General features: G+C 33.9%; 5 protein-coding genes, 1 long non-coding RNA gene and 1 pseudogene across 9 annotated transcripts; 3 read left to right on the forward strand and 4 right to left on the reverse strand.

Annotated features, from left to right (window-relative positions):
* Window positions 1–135: 135 nt before the first annotated feature.
* On the reverse strand, window positions 136–1,667 carry LOC107902821 (ferrochelatase-2, chloroplastic). The gene is made up of 6 exons (XM_016828937.1): window positions 1,554–1,667; window positions 1,332–1,475; window positions 1,151–1,252; window positions 951–1,057; window positions 619–858; window positions 136–274 (listed from the first exon to the last, which is right to left on the reverse strand). Exons 1-6 carry the CDS (start codon window positions 1,665–1,667, stop codon window positions 136–138), a joined length of 846 nt encoding a protein of 281 aa, XP_016684426.1.
* Window positions 1,668–3,746: 2,079 nt separating this feature from the next.
* LOC107906993 (uncharacterized) lies at window positions 3,747–4,536 on the reverse strand. The gene is made up of 2 exons (XR_001686827.2): window positions 4,282–4,536; window positions 3,747–4,129 (listed from the first exon to the last, which is right to left on the reverse strand). It is a non-coding gene; the product is annotated as an uncharacterized lncRNA (long non-coding RNA).
* A 1,040-nt stretch (window positions 4,537–5,576) lies between these two features.
* LOC107906992 (serine hydroxymethyltransferase 3, chloroplastic) lies at window positions 5,577–10,824 on the reverse strand. Of its 4 annotated transcripts, XR_001686826.2 has the most exons (12): window positions 9,057–9,408; window positions 8,148–8,575; window positions 7,873–8,047; window positions 7,662–7,779; window positions 7,462–7,574; window positions 7,203–7,325; window positions 6,952–7,056; window positions 6,731–6,817; window positions 6,541–6,648; window positions 6,345–6,417; window positions 5,914–6,254; window positions 5,577–5,806 (listed from the first exon to the last, which is right to left on the reverse strand). XR_001686826.2 is itself a non-coding variant. In XM_041093160.1 (11 exons), the coding sequence occupies exons 2-11, from the start codon at window positions 8,540–8,542 to the stop codon at window positions 5,977–5,979; spliced, it is 1,575 nt and encodes a 524-aa protein (XP_040949094.1). In that variant the 5' UTR covers window positions 8,543–8,575; window positions 10,694–10,824; the 3' UTR covers window positions 5,752–5,976. The 4 variants fall into 4 exon arrangements, 3 of the variants coding, with proteins under 3 accessions (XP_040949094.1, XP_016689658.2, XP_016689657.2); XM_041093160.1 differs by lacking the exon at window positions 9,057–9,408 and adding an exon at window positions 10,694–10,824 and having other exon boundaries at window positions 5,752–6,254; XM_016834169.2 differs by lacking the exon at window positions 9,057–9,408 and adding an exon at window positions 9,483–9,867 and having other exon boundaries at window positions 5,752–6,254.
* Window positions 10,825–10,881: 57 nt separating this feature from the next.
* On the forward strand, window positions 10,882–12,476 carry LOC107906991 (uncharacterized). The gene is made up of 3 exons (XM_016834167.2): window positions 10,882–11,354; window positions 11,489–11,650; window positions 11,940–12,476. The coding sequence occupies exons 1-3, from the start codon at window positions 11,055–11,057 to the stop codon at window positions 12,294–12,296; spliced, it is 819 nt and encodes a 272-aa protein (XP_016689656.1). The 5' UTR covers window positions 10,882–11,054; the 3' UTR covers window positions 12,297–12,476.
* Window positions 12,477–19,395: 6,919 nt separating this feature from the next.
* Window positions 19,396–21,138, forward strand: LOC107906989 (probable protein phosphatase 2C 72). The gene is made up of 5 exons (XM_016834165.2): window positions 19,396–19,675; window positions 19,818–20,147; window positions 20,249–20,363; window positions 20,451–20,674; window positions 20,775–21,138. The coding sequence occupies exons 1-5, from the start codon at window positions 19,499–19,501 to the stop codon at window positions 20,958–20,960; spliced, it is 1,032 nt and encodes a 343-aa protein (XP_016689654.1). The 5' UTR covers window positions 19,396–19,498; the 3' UTR covers window positions 20,961–21,138.
* Window positions 21,139–21,272: 134 nt separating this feature from the next.
* LOC107906990 (uncharacterized) lies at window positions 21,273–23,847 on the reverse strand. The gene is made up of 4 exons (XM_016834166.2): window positions 23,456–23,847; window positions 23,230–23,335; window positions 22,121–22,264; window positions 21,273–21,681 (listed from the first exon to the last, which is right to left on the reverse strand). The coding sequence occupies exons 1-4, from the start codon at window positions 23,713–23,715 to the stop codon at window positions 21,445–21,447; spliced, it is 747 nt and encodes a 248-aa protein (XP_016689655.1). The 5' UTR covers window positions 23,716–23,847; the 3' UTR covers window positions 21,273–21,444.
* A 1,232-nt stretch (window positions 23,848–25,079) lies between these two features.
* LOC107903271 (vacuolar-processing enzyme-like) lies at window positions 25,080–27,555 on the forward strand (annotated as a pseudogene).
* The last annotated feature ends 21 nt before the right edge of the window (window positions 27,556–27,576 follow it).

Consider the following 27,576-nt stretch of genomic DNA (forward strand, 5'->3'; position numbering starts at 1 on the left):
TCAATCCTCTTGTTGGTTTTGTAGGTTAATTCCATTTTCCTTTTGATCCATGCACTTGTATTATTCTATTTTTAAGATGGTTATCATTTTCACGTTTTCCTATCTCAAGCTCCGGAGAAAAGGGATTTCGGGAATTCAACGGCAGTCGGATTCTTTGGCAGTTTCCCTTAAGATTGATAGGCTTTTTGCAGTTGGTAGAGCTTCAACCACAGCATCAGCTAGATCTGTGATGAATGAAGAGGTGCAACCTAGAGCAGGCACCCGACCCAATTCTCTATACCGGATTTAAGAGCCAAGTCCTTGTATCACATGTCTATCTCTTCAAGAGTCTCTATGTGCTCACTTACAAAGCTGAAATTTGTGATGGAAGTTGAATTAATCTACCACCACATAATCTAAGCATTTCGATCCACATGATAACAGCTACTCAAAGTTACGAGCCATGGACCTTATCGGAACAGCTAGAAGACTCTTCACACCTTTCCGGCCAAGCTCAACGAGAACTTCATTAGTGTAGGGCTTCAGCCATTGCACCGGACCAACTCTACTCTGTAAGGCAAGCATGGATAAGTTGTTATTATTCCATGTGAAAGCAGACACTCGGGTTCTAAAACTAACCTGTGCTCTCGCGTAATTAAGTATATGCACTCCTCGATTTGATCCTTGTACGGATCTCCAGCATTCTCGTCGTAGCTAACGGGCACACCATGGGCACTAAAGAATATAAGGACCTCTTCAGGCTTTTCAAATTTGCTCAACTGTGTCACAATTGAATCAGCTATAGACCTAATATAACCTTGTCGTCGGTACCAGAAGCGGATGATCGAAACAGGTAATCTCAATAAATATGCATCGTCCCTGAAACATAACTTGCATTCAGAGCCAAACGGCGAACAACAATGGATGGTTTCAAGCAGGAATAGGCTTAATAAAAATGATCTAACACCTACATGAATATTCGCTGCAAAACTCGTATGCTTGACCCAGTTGTGGAGATTGAGAACTGAGGAAACAATGGCAGTAGAACAAGCTTCGTTATCCTGTCCCACTTAATCTGCTGCATAAAATAAATAATGCTTAGAAATATAGAAAAAAAAATGCATTTGAAGACTGAAAATTTGTTCGACCATCAAAAGATATGATTACGAACCTGCTGAATTGCCTCCTCCATGAAAGGGTACCAACATCGCATTCCCACATATACATTGGCATGTAAATTCTTAGCTTCCAAAGCCGTTCTAAGAGCATCTGCCTGCATGCAACAAAATTTTCGGGCACCGGCACAAGGTAAACGTCTCAAATTTTTAGAATTAAGGGATTTTCATTTTTACCTGTTCATCTGTTATTCTACGCAAAGGTGAGCCACCACCAATGGCAGCATACCGTTGTTTGGTTTTGGGAGCAAGAAGAATAGATATTAACTTTGCCAATGGTCGTTGAAGGAACTTAAACAGCTTAGGCAGCCGTATTACATCCTGCATGAGGAAACGGTATCACCATTAGTAGATTTAAAAAACCCCACAAATGGATATAAAAAAAAAGGCTATACGTACGGGATCAGCAAACAAGTTACACAGAAAGGGTTGAACATCATTAAGATTCTCTGGTCCTCCAATATTCACAAGTAGGACACCAAGCTTCTCATTGCGGCATGTGTGTAACGGCATTCTTGCACGAATTTTTCACTGGATGTGCAAATCCCCATGGTGCTGTTCGCTTGAAAGTTGAGATTTCTCTTCTGAATTAGGCCACCAATGAGACGGCTATGATATTGGGTATTCGAGTATGAACTTGAGATGACCGAAGGATTATATATTCTGTTCACGAAAACAAGAAGTTTGAAAAATGTAGAAAAGAAAATATTAGGTCTAAAAACCAAATAAAAAAAACAGTATGAACCTTTTGATTAAAACCCAAAGCTTTGATCTGCCGGATAATGATACGGCCACCATAGTTTGGAATCTAAACTGAATTGAAATGTGTGTGTTTATGTGAGATTATGGAAAATGGAAAGTCGAAGAAAAACTGGGTTGGCTCTCAAGAGAAGAGTAAACGTATTGTTAAAGCTAATACAAACCTTTTAGTTCACATTAACGAATTAAAGGCGCCTTAATATTAAACCTCTTCACAAACTTCCAAAGTCGGTATGGTGTTTGAATTCAGAATTGTAATGTTATTATTATGTCATGAAATTGAATTGGTAAATTAAAAAAGTTGGTATAAAACCTCTACTCAGCTGATAAATAGAAACAATTTCAAGAATCTTTGTAAATCATTTCAAAAATAAGCTTTTTATTGGGTTTTCATCTGTTTTTTTATTTTTCTGAACTGGCCGATTAGGTTCTGATTGTGGGAGAGTGAATGGTTTCATTTCATCTATTAATTTTACTTGGGACAGATGCCTACGCAAATCAAAATTGCGAATATTACAATTAATAATTCTTTTATTTATAAAATAGAAAAATTTGAAAATAATATATTTTTATTAATTAAAAATAAAAAAATTTTAAAACAACATGAAATAAAAGATTCATTAATACTTTAAAAAAAAATAGAACCTCATACTTAAGGATGTAATCGTAATCATCTAACCATCTAATGAAAGGAGCTAATATGTTTAAAAACTTAATTAAAAATAATTATAAAATTAAAGCAATATGAAATAAAAAATACAAATGTAAGTAAGAAAGAAATCGAACCCAAGGCTCAATAATAAAAAATTAACATTTAACCATCTAACCAAAACTAAAAACGCATCCAAATTAAAGCGTTTTTTTGTAAAATTCGTTGAAATCGCCGCATTTTTAATTTTCACATATTCTCTTTAAAATCAATCTATTTCGATAATTAAAAAAAAACTTTTATCTCTCAATTTTCCCTGAAACATATTTAAGGAATTCACCGGGGGATTTTAATGTTTTTTTAAAAAAAAAAGTAACTCAAAATTTATGTTTTTGTTTGTTAAAGTAGATCGTGTTGGCTGTCTTGTGTATCCAACCATCTCTTAACTCTTAAGTAAATGCCACACTTTTAATGAAAAAAAAAATATTCTAACAATAATTTTTTGAAGGATTTAAAATTTTTCCAAAAATTAATAAAATTATCAACATTTAAAAAGCCAATGTCTAATCAAGTAATTTCAACACAATCCGTACTTTAGGGTTTTGGAGAAACCGCTATATAAAAGCAAGCAAGCACTGACTATATTTCGTAAGCAGCCATCCAATCTCATCTTCCGCTCCTCTCTCCAGTTCATTCTCTTCTACTATGCATTTCATTTTAGAGTTTATATGGTTATTAGATTTTGTTTTCTTATATTACAAATGGGAATTCTGTGATCAGTAGTGGTGAGTCAGATAGTTGCAGATTGAGCGGCTCCATAACAGAGTCAACAGCAGGTGCCGATCCATGGCGTCCTGACTGCCGCTTGGAGCCCAGATTTAGTTAAACGGGAGAAGACCCATGAAACTCACCGTTGTTTCATGACACAATAACCCGTTTATATTTAATTTTTGTCTTATTTCCTCGACATTTTTTTGGAGAATAAAAAATGTTAAGCAAACGGTAAGACTTTTAAAGCTAACAGTTGAAAGCGGGCATCCAGTCAGACACGGGTGTTTGTTGTTTTACAATAGCAATCCACCTTTTGCATGGTGCCCAAAGCTAGCTGCTTACACGATTGGAGGCCGCCTTTCTTTCTTCATGGTTTCCTTCAAATTTAAAGCAGCTAAATATGTATGTATATATAAATATGTAATTTTTGTATTATTGGTATTGAGTAATTTGTATTAATGGCTCCACAATCGAGTCAGCAGTGAGAGCCTTTTTCGAGACGCCTTGTCTGCCGCTTGGATTCAAAAGAAATTTACTGGAAGACTATTGCTTGAAATATTTTCTAATTTTATGTAAGAAATTTTACAAATTTCAGCCTACATTTCACCATCAATTCCTTTTACTTTTGTACCCTTCATCTCGTCAGTTTCATTAGCAGCCATTTTTGGAGTTGAAGGTGTCTTCTGTTCCACCACAGCATTTCCCCCTTATTTTTTGGTCTTGCTGAAGAACTCTGATCGGACATTTTTTTGAATCTTGTAAAGTCTGACTAAACATACACAAGCAAACAAGAAATCTAATACGAGAGTTGTTAGAGGACAAATTAACTGTTGTAATATTAATCATCTCATCATATTATTTAGCCTCGAAAGGAAAATGAAACCAAAGATGGAACTTCCACCTATCAATCTTAAAACTCAGAATCAATTAATCATTGCCTTTTCTCACCTTACAGAGAATATCAGCAGATTGGTATTTGCTGTGGTGTAATGATGTTGCGTCGATTATTTCGATGAAGCAGTACCGTCTGTCTCTGCTAAAGACCTTAAGGAAGAAGAGATGAGTGAACGGAATTGGAAATTTTACAAAAAAAGAAAAGAATAAAACTGGCTCTTCTTGGTGGAAGAAATAGAACGTTGTTGGGAGTAAATAATTTGATGTTGAGAAAACAATAAATATTATGTAGATATAATTATTATATTATAAAAATATTAGGTTAAAATACAAAATTTAAGATTTAGTTGTTAATTTTAGCCCGTAGTTTTTATTAAAATTTATTAATTTAACATATTTATTTTTTGACAATGACAATCTAATCAAAATTTTAATTATTGGATTTAAATAATAGGATAGCCTAATAAAAACAATTAAAGTGACAAATCATATGCTAGACAAATTTTGATAGGTGATTTTAATAATTAGATTAAAATTTTTAAATAAAAAATATGAGTATAAAAATTAAATCTTAAATTTTGTCAAAATTTTTGACAATGACAATATTTTAACCAAAATAATTATAAAAAAATATAATTTTGTGTTAAAACTTTGAGTAATGTTTGCATTTAACTTTGACTAGCAGAATTATTTTCAATCCAGGAGTAAGTTGGAGTGTGTTTATATTCTTATTAAGAGTTAAGTATGAATTACAGATAATTTTAGGTATTATATAAAAAAATAAAAAATATTAAAACTTGAAAATTTGCAATTATTTTAATATGTGACAAGATTTCAACTTGTTAGAAAAAAAATACATAAAAAAATATATTAAATAGTTATATTTATAAATTTATAAAATATTAAATAGTCATTTTTTATTTATCATGAATTGTTATTATAGTTATTAAATTTTGTTTAACTTATTTGTTTTTAAATTAATATTATAGTTAACTTTCTTATATATTATTTAAAAACTATCATATATTTGAAATTAATAAATTAGGTTTTTCTTTAAACTAATTAAAAATTAAATATGCAAAATCTATGTGACATTAAGGACTAATAATTTTAAAAATGAGTGTTAGACATTTCAAAAATTTTAGAATGAATTCCGTCGATTTTTTAAATCTTTTTAAATAATATAATAATTAAATTTATATATAATAGTATGTAATACATGTATAGTTAAAACATTTTGTATTTGCATAACTCCATTGTAAGTAAACTAAATAATTATCAATATTATATCATTTTCTTCGGTGGTTCTAAATTTGAATTGTGATAAAACTTTTTCTAAATTAAAAATATAGTATTAAAAGAAGTTGATTGCAATACTAAATAATAATTATAAATTACTCAAAAGTTTGCAGTTTAAATTAAAGGATTCATTGACATATTTAATTAGCTTTTATATTAGTACTTTTCGTTTTATTAAAAGCTTAGCATCTATGCTACATCCTCATCCTCAAAGAAAACTGCAAGTCCTTTGAAGTATAATCCTGGATTTGGGTGGAACTGAAGAACTTGCCTTACCTTCCTATAATACCAGATTTAGATCTCAATATCAGTTGAAAATTTTCATAAATCTGTGAATACATTCAATTATTCAAATATAAACCCTGGAATCTGTGTTGGAGATTTCACCTTGTTCTGACGTTTCTTCTCAGCCTCTAATAACTCAAAAATTACTTAGTGAATCGGTGTTGTTCACACACCAGGAATGGGAAATTGGGTTGTAAGTGCTTCGACTCTACTGCAGAGACTCGACACCTTATCTGTCAACAGAAAATCGGAAGACGCCGCAAACTTTAAGAATTCTTGAAGCTTTGATGACCCGGAAACTAATCCTTTAGCATCAATAGTTATTTGCACACCCTCGTGTATGAAATCCGCAATAGCTATGAATTCCTTTTCTTTAAATCCTCGAGTGGTCATAGCGGGTGATCCGATGCGAATGCCACCTGGAACAAGTGCGCTCTTATCCCCTACAAGGCAAAATTTTGAAATGTGTCAACACTGGTCATATATATATCTATTGTGCGCGTGTATGTAAATGCAAATAAAGCAGAACATACCAGGCACTGAATTTTTGTTCAAGGTGATAGAGGCCATATCAAGTATTTTCTCGACCCGAGCCCCATCAATACCCTATTGAAAGAGAAGTTAATACAAGTGGAGAGGCAAAGGAAGCTTAGGCTGTCTTAAAAGAAACAAAAATGGTTCCTGAAGCTATTCAAGTTTTCAAGAATCAGAAAAGATATAGTCACTTACCAATGGCCTCAGATCCACAAGCACAAGATGATTGTCGGTGCCACCAGAAACCAACGTATAGCCAAGTTCAACCAATCGGTTTGCAAGGGCTCTACAATTAGACACTACCTGCAGGATGAAGTACCCACATTAGTCTTGATCAACGGGACATAAGTTTGAATGAATTTTTTGTATCTTTGACAGACAGTACCTGATTCTGGTAAGCCTTGAACTCGGGTGACTGTGCATGCTTCAAGCAAACTGCTAGTCCGCCAATTGTGTGGTTATGAGGGCCACCCTGCATAGACAACATTAGGCTTCTCATGACATAGCCAGTTCATAACTTGAAAACCTTAGCTTGATGTTTGAAAGCCAGCAGGAGGTTGGAATAGGGAATTCAGATAGCAAAAGGAGCAAATGAGGCAAACTAACCTGTAAACCTGGAAAAACAGCATTATTGATGGCAGATTCTAAATCAACTCCAAGAACAGGATCCTTTTTGAAGAAGATCATACCACCTCTTGGACCTCTCAAAGACTAAACGAGTGAGAAAATTAATTAGGTTGTTCACATGAAGATCAAGTACGCTTAATACACATTTAAACAAGCAGAACAAGTAGTATGTCAAGTGAATTTAACATGCATAGAGTTCCACACAACAATTGAATATATTAATCCCGAACCTTGTGTGTAGTTGTCGTCACAATATCACAATATTCAAAGGGGTTAGCAACTACAGAAGCAGCAACTAGTCCACTTATATGAGCCATATCCATCATGAGGAATGCACCGACAGCATCTGCGATCTTCCAACAGGTATCAATCCGATAAGTTATATGCTAAAAGAAGGAATATATGCAACACATATATAGAAAAAGCTTTCATTAAATGATAGCTAAACTAGGGTAGGCATTATAGCACACCCAGCAACAAACAACTTACTTTCCTCATGCGAGGATAATCGAAATCACGAGGATATGCACTGGCACCAGCAATTATGAGCTTTGGTCGAAAGAGGGTAGCTGTTTTCTCAAGCATGTCATAATCAACAAGGCCTGTTCCATATTTCTATCAGATTGAATCAACCACCAAGCAAACATACCAACCACTAAAAGTCAGTAAGTCAAACAACGAGGAATAACCTGTGGATTCATCAAGTCGATAAGGCATTGACTCGAAATAGATTGATGTACCAGATACTCGTCTTTTAGGAGTCATAAATCCATGTGACAAATGTCCTCCATGAGGTAAGTCCAGACCCTATACCAGTTATATTAAGAAATCATTGATTTGAGTACCATCTAGCAGAAAAACACTAATTTACGGTAGCTAAAACAGGCAGAAGAATATTACCATTATTCGATCATGTGGATTAAGAATAGCTGTATAAACCTCAAAGTTTGCCGGAGAACCAGACAACGGTTGAACATTAATGCCCCACTTCTTTTTATCCAAATGAAATGCTGCCAAAGCCCTCTTCTGGCAAAGTATTTCAAGTTCATCAATGTACTCATTGCCACCATAGTACCTGCAAAAAACAAAAAGATCATTGGCTGCAATCAATTAAATCAAAACCAAAAACAGAATTAAATCTCTTTTCACTTTGCTCAATTATATATAGCATATACCTTTTACCAGGTAGTCCTTCGGAATACTTGTTTGTGAGGCATGACCCGACTGCCTCCATCACAGCACGGGATGTAAAATTCTCAGAGGCTATAAGCTCAAGGCTTTTAAACTGCCTCTCCTTCTCCTTTTTAATAATAGAACTTACCTCAGGATCAGCTTCACTGAGGCCATGGTCCACTAAGCTGTTTTCGAGAACAGAGGCAGAGACTGAAGAGCTAGGCCTCCCAGTAACTAAGCTGCCTTCAACTTGAGCTCTACAGGGCTTCACTGAGTTAAGCTTAACCTGGTGTGGGAATCCAACAAAACGAGACCCTTTTAAAGGAAAAGCTGGTTTATTAACTCTCATAGGCTGCTGCAAAGAACCCATCATTGCAGTTCCACCACAAGCCTGCATTCTGGCTTTCCACTAGTATTCCCCACAAATGTCCTGCGAATTTACAAGGGAACATAACATAGAATTAAAATGAAATATTCATTTCAACAGCTTTTTTTTGTTCTTTTCTTAAAGCAAAAGAAAAAAAAAATTGAACAGCCTAAAAGTAATCCCGTATGAAAAGGAAAAAAAATGGATTTTTTCTTTGGAAGTGAAGTTCTAGCAGGAGGCTAATGAAAAGCTGACACTTAAAGAAAATTCTTAACTTCACCCTAAAACATGTATTAACTAAAGACAAACAGAAAATCTTAAGTTAAAACACACACACACACACGCACAAAAGAGCAAATTTTTCAGTCTCTAGAATCGGATAGGATACTACAAATACCGCACCAATAAAATATAAAACGATGAATATAAGGCTAAGAAAAAGACCTGGCAGAAACCAGGAAGTAGAATTCAATATGAAAAATAAACAATTAAACGAAAATAAAAAGGGAATAATTCAAAAGAATAAATGGCGAGGAGAGCCTACTTCTGTGAAGAGCTCTGTTCTTTCCTCTTGGATTCTAGCGTTTTAGTTTTGGAGTGCAATGGGTTCAAGTGAAGTAAAGGGCTAATAGTTTAAACCCTACAACTCTATTGACATAATAGAGCCGTAAAGCCGAGCGGATGGACCGGAGATATTTGTTAATTTCCCTGCCTCACGAGCTCAACTCGTAAAATGCAAGCAGAATCTTTCTTTGTTAAGAGGAGAAATAAATTCGCGGGTTGATGTATTGTGTCTGTTCCTGGAATGCGCTCTGATGTTGCCACTTGGCATATCAAGTCCTGATCATGTGATCAGAATGGTCGAACAAATAGAAGAAAAAAAAAACAGTGACACGCATTGAGTTTAGGCAAGGAAGCATATCATTTTGGCAGAAAAAGAAAGAAGGAATAAAATGAGGGGCAAATATACTTTGCGATTGTAATTACTCTCCAAAAAGCAGTGTGAGCCGCTTGTTTATCTCTTTCTCAAGCGGGTTGGTCTACTGTGCTGTCCTTTCAAGCGGCCTCCGCATGAGGGTGTCATTAGGTCTTTTTTTTCGAATGACTCGCTTTCTCAAATTGAATCGGTTTGTTTTTTCGAGTCATCGATGGCTTGTTTGTCTCCGATCGTTGGGGAATTTTTTCTTATATCCACGATTTAACGGGCTAAAATTCATGAAGTTACACAAGTTTAGCTAGTAATATTCTGACCATCACCAGCTCACGAGGTTTTGATTTGGTGGCTAAAACTATACAACGTGGCTTGTTTTTGTGATGTTAGTGATTTCATTGGGTTTTTTCCCTTGTAAAACTCTGGGATAAGTGTTAAGTTGAAAACAGAACCAATATGAGAAATAACTTTTAAAACATTTGAAAAAAAAAAACAAAAACTAAATGTTATGTACCAAAAGCATGATCGATCAGACATAAAAATTCAAGATTTAAGAGAAATGTAGGGTGTAGGCTCACCCAAATTCCTAGGCCGAAAACAACCCCAATTCATAGCCATTTAGACTGAGGAAAAACTTACTTGTGATGAGAAGGATTAGGCGTAAGTTCATAACAATCCTTGCAACAATATTTTTATTCAATTGTCAATTAAATCCAGTAAATATATATGATTTGAAGCATTAAAATTTCAAAAGCAAAACAGACAGGAGAAATCAGTACTATCAGTGAATTTGAGATGTCTAAGAACGTACGTTATTTGGCTTCCCCTTTAAAACCAATGTAGTGAATATATATATTAATTGGTTCATCACCAAAACTCTTACGAAAATGCAAAATATCACTTGTTAAATTTTTTTTTGAACATATCATTTGCTAAGCTTTGAAATTTTGAATACCTAAACATAAAATGTTAGCATGGCATCGCAAACTGGAAAACAGACAAAATCAAACAACCCATTACTATTTTCGTAAAGTCTTTTACTAGCACCTATGTAATATTAACGTTGTCGTATCAAACAAATCTTTGTTTAATAGCTCAAGTTTTAGGTAAGTACCTGCTTTATTCGCGGTATTGTAATTTGTAACAAATTTTCAACCAAATGCACTCCTCCAAATAAAACGTACGTGATTTAGACAAACTTTGTTGAATTTAACCGTATATTCCATGGCACTAGGAGATAAGCAAAATACCTGAAGGTTGCATGCTTTGAGCATCAGAGAAGTCGATGCCATCTCCATATATAACCCTAATCAAGACAAATTAAATCTTCAAAATTTCCCCAAAAGGAGAACAAAGACCTAGGTCGATGTGCTTCGTCAAGAGACCAATTAGAAGAACAATCACGATCTTCGCTGCTGTGGTCATGCGTACGCGCCATTTTCGCCGCCAAACGAGCAAAGTAGCCAAAAACAAAGGGAAAAGAAAACCAAAACGTAGCGTTTTATCGGACTTTCTTAAGCATAACGCAAGATCAAAACCATCGTTTTACTCGTCTGTTTGGCACCTTCCTCTCCCCCCCCCTCTCTCTCTCTACCTTTTGTTTGGTTGCGAATGTCTTCCTCTTCTCTCCCGAAGGAAGGAAATCGGGGACAAATGAAAATGGAAGGAATCGAAGGCGACGCCACGGTGGGAGGAGCAGGGCGTTACATATTGAATCCGACGAGAATAAACAGCGAGGACATAATATTTTGCGTTGATGTGGACGCAGAATCGCTTGTTGAAATGAAAACAGCGGGAGTCACCAGATTGGATTCCATAAAGCAAGCTATGCTTCTCTTTGTCAATTCCAAGCTCTCTATCAACCCCGACCACCGCTTCGCTTTCGCCACTCTCTCCAAAACCGCCTCTTGGGTACTTTTCGCTTTTCTTTTCTTTTTCTTTTAGATTTGATTATAATCTAGGCTTTCATTGATTTGAAAATTAGGGTTTTGAATCTTTTTAATTTAGGCATTTAATTTCATTTCCGTTTGTTTTGTTTTTTATAGCTTAGAAAAGAGTTTAGTAGTGATGTTGAGTCTACCATTGCTGCTGTTCGAGCACTCTCGGCTACCACTGTCTCTACTGGGCAAGCAGACCTCACCAATTTATTCCGCTTAGCTGCTCATGAAGCCAAGAAATCTCGTGCCCAGAACCGCATTTTAAGAGTGGTCCGTATCTGTTTCTTTTTTTTTCTTCTAATCAATTGTTATCATTGGTTAAGTAGGGGAAAAGATTCAAACTCAACAGCCCTTTTGTAAGCGTGTACCTACCAATTAGTATGTCTTATACACAAGCTTGGACGATTTTGTTTATAAATGATTCTGTTCATAGGAATGGTTAAATCTCTTCCATTTGTAATAATGGTTAATGTAATTTGTGGTTTGCATATAAATGATTCTGTTTTCTTCCTGTTGCTCGGAAACCTTACAAGTGGTGTTATATTTTGTTGTCTTTTAGATTCTTATATACTGCAGATCATCAATACGACCCCATCATCAATGGCCTGTAAACCAGAAGCTCTTCACTCTGGATGTGATGTACCTCCATGACAAGCCTGGACCTGATAACTGTCCCCAGGCAGTTTACGATGCACTGGTTGATGCACTTGAACATGTTAGTGAGTACGAAGGATACATCCATGAGAGTGGACATGGGCTACCTCGTACCCTCTTCCGCTTCATGTCCATGTTGTTGTCTCACCCTCAACAACGTTGCCCTCAAGATGACTGTGATATTCCCAAGCCCCTTATGAAGAAGTCAGCTGAATCAGCAAATGGTGAAGATAATAATGTTCATGTATCCACCAGTCGGTGAGAACATCGAGGACCAGAAATTCAGGTGGCTTCAATCATTGGGTAACGTTATCATCAGTATGGTTTCAGGATGTGTACTGAAATTAAGATGTATCTGCAAACATTCTGTACATATCAAACAAACCTTTTCCTTTGTGTTTGTCAAACTGTTTCTTTTATATGAGATGCAATCTTTTCATCATTAGCTTTAACTTTTAAATGTTCAGGTTCTTGTGGGAAGGTGTTATGGAGTAGCATCCCTTTTAGCAATAATTTAATAATGAAATCTCTTTGATCGTTTTACTTAGGCAGGCATACCAGACAAGGCATGCCAAAAGTGTACCAGATACAGAAACCTTAGATCCAAGCCAACATTTTGTCACACCCTGCAGCGACATTAACCACATTCCACATGAGAGGTGCATATTTAAGCTTTTATATCCCACTGATTTGATCCATACAAAGTCCATGGATGGTGGTGATGGTGTTTTCCATGATTCTACCATGCTTTATTAATACATCGGTTCTTGATTGTGTAATGGATTCGAACTTATCCCTAAAACTATTCAATTTGAGAGTCTTATCTCCCAAAGTCAAGATTTCCAAGCATTTCCAATTGGATTAGAAATACATATCCATTAAAGGATTATATGCATGCATGTGTTATAGAAGTTAAGGTCTCTGATAAGATGTGTGGGTTATCCAAACAACTAAAATCTGACATAAAGAAACAATCAAGCGTGCTTATAAAAAAGTGTATTGCAGTGTTAGGATTACGTTCGTCCTTGTCATCAATAACGCGTGTTTATCCTTTATAGGCTTCTTCTAGCCTGGAAAAAAGAATGGGCACGTTTGACAATCAGCTTATAGCACTAGAGATAAGACGGCCAACAAAGAACTCAAAGTACAAATCGTTTTTGTTTTGGTTTCGAATATTAGTTTGGAGTGAATTGTTGATCTTAAAGAATAAGAATGATATAGATTCAGTGCTCCATTATCAAGAATTGAAAAACATTATCTTAATGAATAATTGTTAAAATTGTAGTCAATGGTTCCGAGGCTGGCAAGTCGGCATTTGTGTTACAGGGGTTAAAACAGGATATTACTAAGCTGATTTGAGCTAAATCGACTCAATTTTGATTATATGTTATTTTTATTTTTAAAAATTAATATCAAAATAAAATGAATTTAATTTGATTATTAATATTATTAAATCAAGTATGAGACAGATAAAAGAAGTATTTTTTTTCCAGTACTTTATTTTAAAGTTACGAACTTAAATCTCCGAATTATGGCATCTCAAGTATAGTCGTTTTAATGAATAGCGAAAAGGTTGAAAATAAAACTAACATAACACCAGAAATTTTGATTTGACCAAACGATAAATATACACTTTCTCATGAAATTCAGATCAACCTTTCTCGCTACCACATAATAGTAATAGTAATAATAATCAGGCAGTAAGAATATTTGTTGTGTCTATTGACCAAATTATATATAATACTATTTATTCCTCTAATATGACTTTCTTAAATTTTTTAACTTAAATTCTTAATACTTTAATATATAAAGTCATTTTAGCTGAATTTTTAATGTTTGGGCTTAGATTCTTGACACCTGCACTTTTTTTATTCTTCGTTTTTTGTGGGGTTTCGAGACGCGTGGTACTGGTGAGGGAAGAGAGAAGAAAATATAATGTAGGAAAGAGAAAAAAAAAAGGAAAGATACGAAAGGGCAAAATTAAAGAATTTTGTATTTTTAAAATATTATTATAAGTTTAAATGAACTTTTAGGTGTTAATGTTTTCATATATTCGTTCATTTTATTTTTATCTTGTATATTAATTTTATATAATAATTTATTTAATGTTGTATTAATTTGGACATATTAATTTATATTATTTAAAAGAATGATAATAATTATATATCACATCAGTGGTGAAAGTCTTAAGTCGTTATTCAAATTTTAATTTTATTATGCACAATTGTAATGTATGAATCTTCACAGTTTATTCCAACATATACATAGAGGGCATTGGTCCCTAAAAATTAAAAAAATCAATTTAATTCTCTTATAAATAGAAAATTTATACATATATATAAAATAAAATTATACTTTGGCCTCCTAAAATGAAAATTTTCAACTCTGTATTCTTATAAATAAAAATTTATAAATTAATATATAATAAAATTACACTTTAGCCCCCTAAAAATGAAAATATTTTTTGTTTAATCCTTTCAAAAATGATGAAATTATAAATTAATACAAAATAATTTTATATTTGATCTATGAAAAATTTATAATTAAATTCCAATGTAACAATCTAAATTTCAGTGTTGTCGGAAATAGTGGTTCAAGACAACCAAATCTGACGAGTAAGCTCATAAATTTTATTATTTAGTATTTACAAGAAAAACGTGGTTTTAAAAATATTTTTGAATTAGTAATTTATGTTTTATAATAAACTATTAGGTTTGAGTGGCAAAAACCTAGGTTAAGTGGTTTTAGAAAATGAGGTATTGAGACCTCGTTTCTATAAACCGAGTCGTAAATATTTTTATAAATATTTACGCAGAGCCATTAAGGTAGTAGTAAAGTTTCGTTAGAAAATTTTAACGTTTTGATAGTTAATTAACTAAAAATGACTAAATTGAAAAAGGTACAAAACTTGCTAATTAAAAGAAATAGAGATTAAATGGCTTAAATGGTAAATAAAGGAGGACTTAAAGAGTAAATAGAAACAAATGGGATAGCTGAGGCGGCATAAGCAAAGAAAAATAATAAAATCATGTGATTTAAGGGTAAAATTGAAAATAAAATAAAATAAAACAGCCAAAATGGGATTTTAAGAGTTTCTAGACAATTTATTCTCCAATTTTCTGTCAAAAAACACCATTGAAGAGCTCTTAAAGCTGGTTTTCATATTTTATCTTCATGTGAGTATAATTCTTGCATTTCTCTTATAATTTTTGTGTTTTTAAGACTTTTACAATTAGGTCCAACTAACTATTACCTTAGTTTTTGATTTTATTAAGAATTTTGAAAATTACCATTGACGAATACTGGATTTTTTTGATGAAATAACATGGATTTAGAACTTTAATTTTTTCGTATGATGATTTTAAAAAGTGATTTTGTTATATGTTGATTTTAGGACCAAAGTGTGAAAAGGTTAAATATTATGGTTTGGTATTAAATTTTTGTTTATCAAGGGTTGTATGATAGCCTAGAATATTTATATAAAATATCAATTAAGAAAAATTAGTTCATTTGATTGACTAATTAGTTAAGGGACTTAATTGCAAAATTTGTAAAAGTTGGGGCAATTGTGTAAATTTTAAAAATTAAGGGGTATTAATTGTGAAGTAAATTGGAACTGAAATATATGCTAATGAATGAGTAATTTTATATTTTAGATCAAGAGCCCGTAGATACTCGTGAAAAAGGAAAATTAGCAGAATAGTCCCTAAACGTCTGCAAATCTTGCAATTTGACCCAGGTAAGTTCGTACAGTTAAAATTTAATATATATATATTGAATTGATGAATGATATTATGTATTTATTCATATCTATTGTTGAAAGTGAAATATTGTTAAAGTTATGAATTTAAATTGAATGTTCGAAACAAATGGAACGCGGGATTTGAGTGCATTCAGCATTCATCGAATTGACGGCATTGGAGGAAAATGTGAAAAATTACCCAAGTAAACTGGGGTTCAGCATTTGTTGCTAACTTTCGTTTTTACTTTCCGTTTAGCTCTCACGAGTTTCTGTTTAACCCTTATGGGTTTCCGTTCAGCTCTTACGAGCTTCCATAAGGGTTTCTGTTTAGCTCTCATGAGCTTCTGTCAGCCTGCAGGCTTCAGAAAATGATGTACTCTTATCCGTAAGCCGTTCTCTGATTTGGTAAGATTTTGTAAGTGACTTATGTAATTGAAATTGGAAGAATTGTTGTTTATTGTTGGTTTTGATCTGAAATAAGTGTATTCATTATTTGAAATTGTGATTGGCAGGAAGTTTACACTGAATTATTTATTTAATTAATTTGTTTTAGTAGGTTTGGTAATATTTACGTTTAACCCATCGAACTTACTAAGCTTTATTAAGCTTACTTGTATTGTTTAATGTCTTTGTAAGTTATCGTGAGGTCGGGATATCGGATCAGCACATCAAGTCAAACTATCCAGCTTATTCCGATAGTTTTTGAAACATACACTATGGTTAATATGGCATGTATAGGGTTTGTGTGGATTTAATCAAAGTTTGTCTTGTGTAAATGTTAGTAATTGTAATTTTGCATATATATATATGTTAGGTTGGATATGACATATATTGATGATGTTGGTGTCAATGATATATGTGTTTGTGTATATTTCAATTATGGTGAACTTAGGTAGAGTTATTGGATTAATTAAATAGGCAAGTTTGAGTAATTGGGTATATATAGTGATATACTATGTTTAAAACATGATTTTGGATTGTTATGATTGTTTTGTTGTGGTTCATTGATGTGCTTAAATGTTGTGCATAGGTTGATACTAAAATGAGTGAGAAATGTGGCCTTAAAATGACCTATTTTCATCCACACGGGCAAAGACAAGGGCGTGTATCTCAGCCGTGTATGACACACAGCCTAGCACTTGGGCATGTGGTTTGGCCGTGTGTCCCCTGCATCTTTAAAATTGGGAAATAGAATGCCAGGTATTTTCACACGGCCTAGCACACGGACGTGTGGCTTGACCATATGACCTAAGTCAGGGAGTTACACGGGCATGGACACGGGCTGGGACACGGCCGTGTGCCCCTATTTCGAATGCCCACACGGCCTGAGACACGGGCGTGTCTCTTGACCGCGTGAGCCACACAGCTTAGCCACACGGGCGTGTATCCCCTACACCTAAGAAAAATTTTGAAGTTTTGCAAAAAATTCTCTGAGGTTCTAGTTTAGTCTCGATTCATTTGTAATGTGTATTTTGGGCCTCGAGGGCTCATATAAGAGACAATATAAGTGATTATGAGTAGTTTCTAATATGTATGTTAAATGGTATGAAATATTTATTTTTTTATCTGAAAAGTCCGATAATGCTCTGTAACCCTATTTTGACGACGAATTAGGGTTAGGGGTGTTACATTTCCCTACTAAAAGTTTTTTTTGGATTCGCCCTTACATGTACATATGCCATGAACAGGTTTCTTTGATTTTTTTTGGCCCATCATTTGTTGTGCTTTATATTGATTTCACTTTATATTGTAGTTGACCATACATCAATTTGTACTTGAATTGTACTTGTTAGTATGTTGTATTTATAATAATAAAATTTTTAGAAAGAAAGAAAAAAACATATATATGTATCATTTCATGCTTTTATTTATTTATTTATAATAGTTCTTTTCATTTTATTTTTTATATTATATTATATTATGATATTTTTTTATGTTTCGATTTTATATTGCATGTCCATATTTAATTTTATATAATTTATCATAATTATATGAGATTAGTTTTAAAATTTATTTACTTAAAATATTAAAATAATAATTATTTGATAGACTTTTTTTTAAAAATATTTATTTGATATACTTAAAATTAAAAAGTTTTTACAACTTAAATTATTTGAATCTATACAAGTGGAAAAAATCTATTTATATTTTTTGGCATATAACTATAGGTGTTTTCATTCGTTTTAAATTTAGTTCTGTTCAAGTCGAGGATATTTAAATAAAAATTTCCCAATAATAAATATTTCAAATTTTAAACTTACTTAAATCTAATTATATTAATTTTTGATTAGACAGACCAATTGAGGAGACTCAATTTATGGATTTATTTATTTGATAAAAGTCTATTTGTTTAAAATAATTCAACATAAGAAAGGAAAAAAAAAAGTCAACTTCTAAAATCCACCCAATTTGCTTTAGAATCTAATGGTCACAAAGAAAGTCTACGATATATACGGTAAAGATCGATTTGATAAAATTTATATAAGATTAAGCTAATAGCACATACTGACATACACAAACCCAGCCATTTGTCCACTAGTGCATGCTTGGCAGAATATGATTAACCATGATTACGCTGTCTTAACTCTTTAAAGGGTAGGATTAAACCCTTTTAATAGCTATAATTATTATTTGTTTTTTTCTCTCCAAGACTTGACCAACATTTTGATGCATCTTTCCATAATTTTGTCTTAAACTTAATTTTTATAATTTATAATTTTTATAATAATTAGTTATTTAGTATGTCAAAGTTTTAATAATGTTTTAAAATAATATATCACAATATAATTATATAGATAGATGTGTCATGGTCATTTTTTTAAAAATAATTTATTTAATTAATGCCATTGGCCTTGTATCCAGCTGTTTTTTCCTTCTTCTCTGTAAAGTGCATATATTTGTTAAAGTATCAACCGCCCTTCCCTTATGTTTATTTGTAGGGACCAATAGTCTACCTTTAATTTCACAAATAAACATAGGCTTTTATAACCCTCAGGGTCACACAGTTGGGTTTTTATGAGATTTTCACATGAAATAATATAAGTTTTTAACTCGGGTAGTATTGATATTGTTGTCAGTATAGGAAGATATGGATTTGAGTATGTTGAAGCGTATTATCTTTTTATTTAAGAGTTGGGGAGAAATTATATGTAGTTCTAGACATTGTATCAAAAAAATAAAAAAAAATCATGATATTATACTCATAAAAAAAATAAAAAAAATTATAACCCAAAAATAATAACTTATAAATCACGAAATATGCAAATCTATAGTTAATAATATGAAATTTTTGATCATAAATAATGGGTTTTACTAGTAGTATTTTTAGACACTTTTAATATCATTGTTATATTATGTCAAAAAAGAATAATAATTATATTTATAATAATATAATAACTGATAATTGTATTTATGATTAATGGTTGCAAAAAGAAACGAAAAAGTACACCTCATATGGCTTTTTAAGTGAATCTTGGGGTAGCCAATAATAATACTCAACAATATATTTATTTAGAAAGAAACAGTGAATTTATTAATGGAATTGGAGTGTGGCTTCAGGTCATTGGGAACCACTTCTTATGTTATAATACTAATAATTATTAATTTGGTATCTCGCTAACATGCGCGTTACGGAGTCCTTAAATACATGATTGAGGAAACTATTTCACAAAGTCCATTGGAAATTAATTAATTTTTTTTTTGTGTGTGTTAATTGAGTTGAGATGGGAATCTGCATATCCGTTGCATCTTCAGAGATTCACGAGGCCGATGACTGTCATCACGAAAACGTTGTCTTCTTGGCTGAAAACATCGCTTCCCTTGGAACTCAAGGACTTGGCTCTCTTTATACTAAACAAGGAAGCAAAGGGCTAAACCAGGATGCTGCCATCCTTTATCAGGTTTGTCACTGCAACTCTTTGGTTTATATATATATCTATGGCTGTTTAAAAGGGTAAATCCTCTTCAAGAAGAAAAGTTTGACCAAATACTGGATTTTTTTTGTTAACCAAAGGTTTGGGGTTGGTTTTTTTTTTTTTGAAGGACTATGGAATAGAAGGTGGAGCATTTTGTGGAGTTTTTGATGGTCATGGGAAGAACGGTCACTTAGTGAGCAATATGGTGAGAAATAGGTTGCCATCACTTTTGTTAAACCAAAAGAATGCTCTGGAAAAGATTAGAACAGCAGCAGATGATAAGAGTTTTCAACATCAAGTCGCAAAAACAGACGTCAAATCGATACCAAACAAGGATTTTCTTAATTGGCAAGAAGCTTGTATCGGTGCTTTCAAGGTGCTGGACAAGGAGATAATGCTTCAAGAGAATTTGGATTGTTCCACCAGTGGAACCACCGCAGTTGTTGTTGTCAGACAGGTAAGAAACTCTTCTAGTTCAAGTTCATAATTTGATCTGACAAAAATTATGTGTGTACCATGATTAAGTTTCTATCATCTTTTTTTTTTTTTCATTCAAAGAGTGAAGATCTTGTTATTGCAAACGTTGGCGATTCAAGAGCAGTGCTAGGAACAATAACCGAGAACGGGATCAAGGCTGTTCAATTAACCACTGATTTGAAGCCAGGTTTACCAAGTAAGAACAGATCATCCAATTAACGAACATTGACCATATATTGATGAAATATTTTGATTGAGTGGGTGATGAAATATATTGATGCAGATGAAGCAGAAAGAATAAGAAATTGCAACGGAAGGGTCCTTGCTTTAAAGGGAGAACCACATATCCAGCGTGTATGGCTGCCCCATGAAGATTCTCCAGGCTTAGCCATGTCTCGAGCTTTTGGTGATTTCCTACTCAAGAACCACGGAATAATTGCAGTCCCTGACGTCTTCCGTCATCACTTAACCCCAGATGACCAGTTCATTGTTCTCGCAACAGATGGGGTAAGCCAGTCCATTTTCAATGGAATAATAATGCTGTTATTTCTAGATAAAGAATGAAACCTAAAAAACTCTTTTTCTGGGGGGGGGGGCTGTTTATTAGGTATGGGACGTGCTCAACAACAACCAAGTTGCCTCCATAGTGATGGAAGCAGAAAGTGAGCAGGAGGCGGCAAAGGCGGTGGTGGAAGCGGCTACCGCCTCATGGAAAAAGAAGTTCCCATCTTCAAAAGTAGATGACTGCACCGTGGTTTGCCTCTTCTTCCACAAGAAGCAAAAGCCAAGCTAAATAGTTGTGTGGCAGAGAGGAACATATGTTTTCAAACACCCGTTTGTGAGCTGTGACTAATTTGTTAACCAGAGTTAACTATTCCAAAGATTGAGATGCTCTTTGGTCCAGTGGATTGTAACCATGTTGTATCCATTACGTTGGCATGATAACGAATTCGGAACCAGTCAGTTTCCAACTATTCGTCCATGATGAGTCATGCAATTGATTAATGACTAAAAAACGTAGGCTACAATAATGTAGTAGGTTGTAAGAATGAAAGATCCCTCTATGTAAGTATACTGCTTAATGCATAATATACTCAAAAAGTGGTAAAAAAACAAGGGACTTTTTCTTTAATCAAATTTAAACCTCATAATTCTTTCATTAATGAAAATGATCTCATCTGTATCTTTGCAAATAATGTAAAACCCCTTTTTATCAACAAATCTATACATGCAAAATTGATGCCAAGCAAAGTTTCAATATTTTGAAAATGCTCAAATTAATCGTCTTTTGAATCCTCTCCTAGAAGGTCTTCATATGAAACAGGGACCCTAATTCTATCATGAACAGATTTGCGTGTTCCTTCGGCACTGAACTCTTCTGTCGGGTCATTAGGAATAAGTCCAGCATCTTGTGGAACACTTGCTGCAGTTCCATTCGAGAGTGTAGTTTCTTGAGAAGAGATCTCTTTCCTCTGTGCTGGTGCTTGTCTGACATATTGTTGCTTAAAGTGCTTCTGCAAGATTATAAATACCAATTAGGCATCTGTTCTAGATTAGTATTTGAAGAACAAAAAGTATACACCACATGATACATGAGCCAAAGGCCCGTGAATCGCGCTGCGATTCCATCTCAAGCAAAGTTCAAAGGCTATTTTATGAAAAACAGAGTTCCTTGAATCATAATACTAATGTTAACAACACTTGTCACTGCTGCAATTAGATAACGAAGCCGGAAAACCAAAATCTACAAAAGTTTTGCAGAAGATTGGAAGTTAATCTAAGAAAACAAGCAAAGCATATAAACAACCGGGCAAGGCAACTGTTTCCTAATGATTGTTATTTAGACATCCAATTGACAAATGAACTTGGAAGTTTTCATGCACACATGTTTATATTCAGCAGACAAAAAGAAAAAAAAAAAGAATATAACTTTATCTGCAAATAAGTACACACCTCAAATTCCTTGGCCTTTTTCATTATTTCTCGATAAGCAGCTGGTTCTCGTGCTTTTATGATATTCCATAATATGCCACCACCTGTCCGACATCGTCGGCCATCAGCAGTCATCTGACCTCCACAAGATTGAATTGCATCCACCTGAGAACTTTAGGTTTCATCATACCTCCCGATATGAATAATGGCAGGGAAAAGAGTGCAAAAGGTCTTGAGCGTGGAAAGAGAAACATCAAAGGGAGTGATATTACAGAACCAGAGATTTGCTTATCAATTGCAGCGAAATACAAATAATTTTCAACCACTTATCAGCAAAACGATACAAGTGATTCTTAAATTAGCAACTTATTTCAAGTTCACACTTCATACCACTCAACTTTATGTTTTAGAAATTCTTGAATTAAAAAAAAAAAAAAGGTATATACAATCACAAACCCATCTCCTGTTACCAGCAAACTTGATGGTATCCATTCAAAAAGAGGCTTACATCATTCGCCGTTATCCTACCATCCAAATAAATACATGCGAATGATTGTCTTATGAACTTTTAACATATTCATTCTTAGTTTCTGATAAGTAGCTTCTGATATGTGACGATCTAATTGATAACATACTCTACATCACCGCAGAGCGGCTCACATCTAGGAAAGAGAAAGGTAATAACCTATATCAAAAGCCAACTAATGAAGTCAGTCATCTCAACTAAGAGCACAAGATTTGAAGTGGCAAATGGAATCTGCAATGGTAGAGGAAACAATGCAGATCATAAGATGCTAAGAGTTGAATTGTTTTCAACCCAAATTCTGACCTTTCCTTTAAGAACAAAATGAATGGAGGTTGTGGATTAAACTGTAAAAGGGATAACCCCTAAACTCTAAACCCCAACACAGTATAGGGAAGAAATGCTACCAAGTGACAAACTTCGTTATAAGGTATTAATACATCATAAATCCCAACCAGACAAGGTGAGCTTGTAAGAGAGCATCCTAGCTAGAACAGGCAACATTAAGTCCAGGATATCCAAAAAAACGATCCGCTAATTAATTAACTTATTTATGGTAAATTCAACATTGAATTTCATATCTTGCAAGGTATTAAGTTAAAAATACCTCTTTAACAAGATCACTCAGTGCAGAAATCCCCAAACATCCCACAGCAGTGTACACCATGTATGACTTCTTCTCTTTTAACCGTCTACAAGTATCTAACACAAACCTGCAAAAACCCGAATTTAGCAAAGTTTCATAAACCAAATTTCACCGTAAAAAATAAAAAAAAGTTCGTGTTCATTTATTTGTTGATGAAAATAAATTTCAATTTCCACACAAAATTAACCTGTTAATATCCAAAGGTTTAGGTCCAGAACCACTCTTTTTTTTCTTGTTCTTCTTCTTATTACTTCTCCGCTTCTTATTTTTACTTTGGGACCCTTGATTTTCACCATTAACATCTGCGAAGCCGCTTTTGTCTCGATCATTTACGGAGTTACCATCCACGAGCTCCCCTTCTTCTACATCAAGCATCTCCACATCTCCCCCATCTCCTAAATCATCCTCTTCGCAGATCGCTTCCAATATGCTCTCGCATTTCTCCATAAAATTTTCAAGCCAAAAAAAAAAAGACCCAAAATTTTACTTAATAACCCTTTTTGAATTGAGAGTTGATTGAAACACTATGAAGTTCGTCGGCGGAGATGGTCCATTCATTCGAGTTTAAGAGTAGGGCGTAGGATGTGAGAATTGAGGTTGGGCTGAAAGCCTTGCAATTTGTGCATTAACAAATTCAAGGCCCATGTTTTGTCGTAATATGATGGATTTAGCCCATATGATTTAACAATACATTAGAGAAAAGTTATGGGTCACTTTTGGGCCAAGTATTCATCTTAGAAAAACCTTGCCCCTTTGAATTTTGATCTCAATGGCTCGATTTAAGATTGAATTTCTTCTCTAGAGCTCTGGGATTCTTTTATTTTATTTTTATAGTGGTTATCTAGTTTTGAATATGAGATTTATGTCAACAAGTACTTAATCAAACCTTGCATTACATTTGTCATCAGCGACTAGTTGACAAAATTATTTATTTACTTGCGAAAAATTCTTTAATGAGATAAAATTTTAAAATATATTATATAATGTGTTTATTTATTTAAAATAAGAAAAGAGTTTAACAAGTTGTTAGTAAAATGAACCGTTATCAACGGACAGCCTTTTGTACCATAGCATGAAGTAAACTAGCATCATAGAAAATGACCGCCCTTGGTAATTGAATCGAGGTTTTTTCTTTTTAATTTCAATTGGTAATTGAATCAAGTTATTATTTACTTGTTGATATAAGACATCAAGATCTTTGACTATTAGTGTATAGCAATTACATGTGACCAAAATAATATCCACTTCCTCATGCCAACAGTATACTCCAATTCAATTTTTTTTATGACAAATTTGGATTTGATTTATTACCATGTTTTATATTAATCTCTTTTCAAAAAAAATATAGATAATATATGTTTGATCTCTTAATTTCAGAATTTATTATTGCAAGTTACTAAAAAAATGTTCAATCACAAATTTCATCATTATAATATTTGATTTCATCGTTAAATAAACTAATCTCACCCACTGATATTTTTAACATTCGACGGAACCAAACTCAGATTACATTCAAATGCCATGTCAGCTTTGTTTCAATAAAAAGAAAAGGTTTGATTTCAAAAAATTCGAAGTCAAATGTATTCATATTACGTAATGGACATATGGGACTCGGTAGATCCATGAAAAAGCCAACGAAATTGAAGTGGACCACCACCCAACTTTTTCATCGAAATGCATCCCTACTTCTGCTTATGCATGCTTGCATGCAACTATATATAAGCAGTGCAGCGCATTGATTTTTTGCATTATCATCAATATCATTTTGTTTTGTTTATCTAATTCAAGTTTGATCAAAGCTTGGGCAAATAATGACTACTCTCGTGGCCGGTGTTCTTCTTCTTCTTTTATCGGTGACCGGAATCATTACAGCCCATAGAGATGCCACCGGGGACGTCCTACGGTTCGTATCGCCCGAAGCTTATAAGTTCTTCCATCAAAGCGACGATGGTAGAGTTGGTGGTTCCAGATGGGCGGTCCTGATAGCTGGATCTCGTGGATATGAGAATTACAGGCATCAGGTCATATATTTCCCCATGATATTTTTTAAAAATATATATGATCACTTCAAAATATTATAATTTTGTTAACAAAGGTAAACTTATTCAGGCTGATGTTTGTCATGCTTATCAACTCCTGAGGAAGTGTGGTCTGAAAGATGAAAATATAATTGTCTTTATGTATGATGATATCGCTTACAATGAAAATAACCCCAGGCCTGGAATCATCATTAACAGTCCTAACGGCTCTGATGTTTATCATGGAGTTCCAAAGGTATATATGTTCTTCTTTCTTGGCTACTGCTTTATTTGTAAACGATGTACGTTGATTAATAATTGTACAATTTATACGATTCTCATTATCGCATAATTGGTGTAATTATGTAGGATTATACAGGAGACGATGTCACTGTCAACAACTTTTTCAATGTTATCCTCGGAAACAAAGCTGCTATCACAGGCGGTAGTGGGAAGGTCGTTAATAGTGGCCCTAATGATCATATCTTCATATTCTACAGTGATCATGGTGCTTCCGGTGTGCTTGGTTAGTAGTCTCTCCTTAATAATTCACCTTAGCCTTATAACTATGAAGGAGGATTATATGGTTTTTAGCTTGAAAATTGACACTAGTTTTTACAGTTACGTACTAACGTTCGTTTTTATGTTAATCCAGGGATGCCTGGCGATAGTTATATTTATGCTAACGATCTTAACTGGGTTTTAAGGAAAAAGCGTGCTTCAGGAACTTATAAAAGCTTGGTAAATTGTTGTTGTCAATAATAATTCACATACCCTTCATCCATCACTTTCGTGCCATTTGAGTGTATTGTCTACATGTAACTTTGTAGGTATTCTATATTGAAGCTTGTGAGTCGGGAAGTATCTTCGACGGTCTTCTTGATCCCAAAGGTTTGAATATCTATGCGACCACAGCGTCGAATGCAACAGAGAGTAGCTGGGCAACCTATTGTCCTGGAGGCCAACCAAGTGCTCCCCCAGAGTACGATACCTGTTTGGGTGACTTATACAGTGTTGCTTGGATAGAAGACAGGTATGGATGAATATAATGGATCCATTCCAAGCATGTTCATCATTTGCCTATATTTGTTTTCTCCATATCTCTTAATGTTGTATATTTAATCAGCATCTTCCATTGATTCCATAGCTCCACCTTGTTCTGAAATTAACAATTAATAATATATGGACAAATAGTCAAGGAGCAAAGTGGGTGACATACGAGCAATTTTGCTTCTATTAGTGTTTGGACTAAATTAGGAAATTTTCTAATGTTGAGGGTTCTTTTGTGCAGTGAAGCACATGATCCGCGGACAGAGACTTTGCAGCAACAATATCAAAATGTATGGTTTTAGAAAATTGTGTATTTTGCCAATATTTTATTTATTTTAAATGTAAGAAATTATGAAATTATACCTAGAGGTCCGTCCAAATTTCTTTTGATATCAAATTTAAGTTTATATTGCTGTTGAGATCTATGATTATGTGCAATTTCATTTTGCCAACTTTTACAGGTAAAGAAAAGGGTAACCACCTCTCATGTCATGCAATACGGTGACATTGTGCTTAGCCTGGACCATCTCTCTGTATACTTTGGTGAAAATACTGCAAAATATAACTTGCAGCCACCAACAACAGCTATTAACCAGCGCGATGCCGATCTTGTCCATTTTTGGGAGAAGGTTTGTGCCTTGTGTCTTTTGAATTCTATAAATTAAACACGAGAATTTTCTTTGTCCCTTCAATTGGTCAGAATATAATTAGTCACCCATACACATAATATAAGACATTAAGCAATGGACATTACTTTGCAGTATCGCAAGGCACCTGAAGGCTCTGCTAAGAAGGCTGAAGCTCAAAAGCAGCTCGTCGAAATCATGTCTCATAGAATGCATATAGACACCAGTGTGAAACTCATCGGCAACCTCTTATTCGGAACCGAAATAGGCCCAGATGTTTTGAACGTCGTTCGACCAGCTGGACAACCTCTTGTCGATGATTGGAAATGCCTTAAGGAAATGGTAATATTCTCGATTCTCATTTTTTGTTGCCTTATATTTTGTATATTGCTACTTAAGAAGACACTTTGCTCTGTTCGCCTCCGCAGGTTAAAACTTTCGAAACACACTGTGGAAAGCTGGCCCAGTATGGGATGAAATACATCCGTTCCTTCGCAAACATCTGTAATGCTGGAATTCAGATCGAACAGATGGCTGAAGCATCGGCACAAGCCTGTGTCGGCATTCATGCCGATCATTGAAGCTCTCTTTAGAAAGGGTTCGGTGCATAAAAT

Source organism: Gossypium hirsutum, chromosome D05, assembly GCF_007990345.1.
Source record: "Gossypium hirsutum isolate 1008001.06 chromosome D05, Gossypium_hirsutum_v2.1, whole genome shotgun sequence".
NCBI classification, from domain to species: domain Eukaryota; kingdom Viridiplantae; phylum Streptophyta; class Magnoliopsida; order Malvales; family Malvaceae; genus Gossypium; species Gossypium hirsutum.

Coding starts and splice junctions, on each gene's coding strand:
- LOC107902821 (XM_016828937.1), bottom strand. CDS start 1,667: ATGCCGTTACACACATGCCGCAATGAGAAGCTTGGTGTCCTACTTGTG. Junction 1,476..1,553: donor GTAACTTGTTTGCTGATCCC/GTACGTATAGCC, acceptor TTCCTCATGCAG/GATGTAATACGGCTGCCTAA. Junction 1,253..1,331: donor GTAGAATAACAGATGAACAG/GTAAAAATGAAA, acceptor TGTTGCATGCAG/GCAGATGCTCTTAGAACGGC.
- LOC107906992 (XM_041093160.1), bottom strand. CDS start 8,542: ATGCAGGCTTGTGGTGGAACTGCAATGATGGGTTCTTTGCAGCAGCCT. Junction 6,818..6,951: donor CTGTTTTTCCAGGTTTACAG/GTTAGTTTGCCT, acceptor TTGTCTATGCAG/GGTGGCCCTCATAACCACAC. Junction 6,255..6,344: donor GAACAAAAATTCAGTGCCTG/GTATGTTCTGCT, acceptor TTTGCCTTGTAG/GGGATAAGAGCGCACTTGTT.
- LOC107906991 (XM_016834167.2), top strand. CDS start 11,055: ATGTCTTCCTCTTCTCTCCCGAAGGAAGGAAATCGGGGACAAATGAAA. Junction 11,355..11,488: donor TCTCCAAAACCGCCTCTTGG/GTACTTTTCGCT, acceptor TGTTTTTTATAG/CTTAGAAAAGAGTTTAGTAG. Junction 11,651..11,939: donor AGAACCGCATTTTAAGAGTG/GTCCGTATCTGT, acceptor GTTGTCTTTTAG/ATTCTTATATACTGCAGATC.
- LOC107906989 (XM_016834165.2), top strand. CDS start 19,499: ATGGGAATCTGCATATCCGTTGCATCTTCAGAGATTCACGAGGCCGAT. Junction 19,676..19,817: donor ATGCTGCCATCCTTTATCAG/GTTTGTCACTGC, acceptor TTTTTTTTGAAG/GACTATGGAATAGAAGGTGG. Junction 20,675..20,774: donor TTGTTCTCGCAACAGATGGG/GTAAGCCAGTCC, acceptor GCTGTTTATTAG/GTATGGGACGTGCTCAACAA.
- LOC107906990 (XM_016834166.2), bottom strand. CDS start 23,715: ATGGAGAAATGCGAGAGCATATTGGAAGCGATCTGCGAAGAGGATGAT. Junction 22,265..23,229: donor TGAGTGATCTTGTTAAAGAG/GTATTTTTAACT, acceptor TAAAGTTCTCAG/GTGGATGCAATTCAATCTTG. Junction 21,682..22,120: donor AAAAGGCCAAGGAATTTGAG/GTGTGTACTTAT, acceptor ATAATCTTGCAG/AAGCACTTTAAGCAACAATA.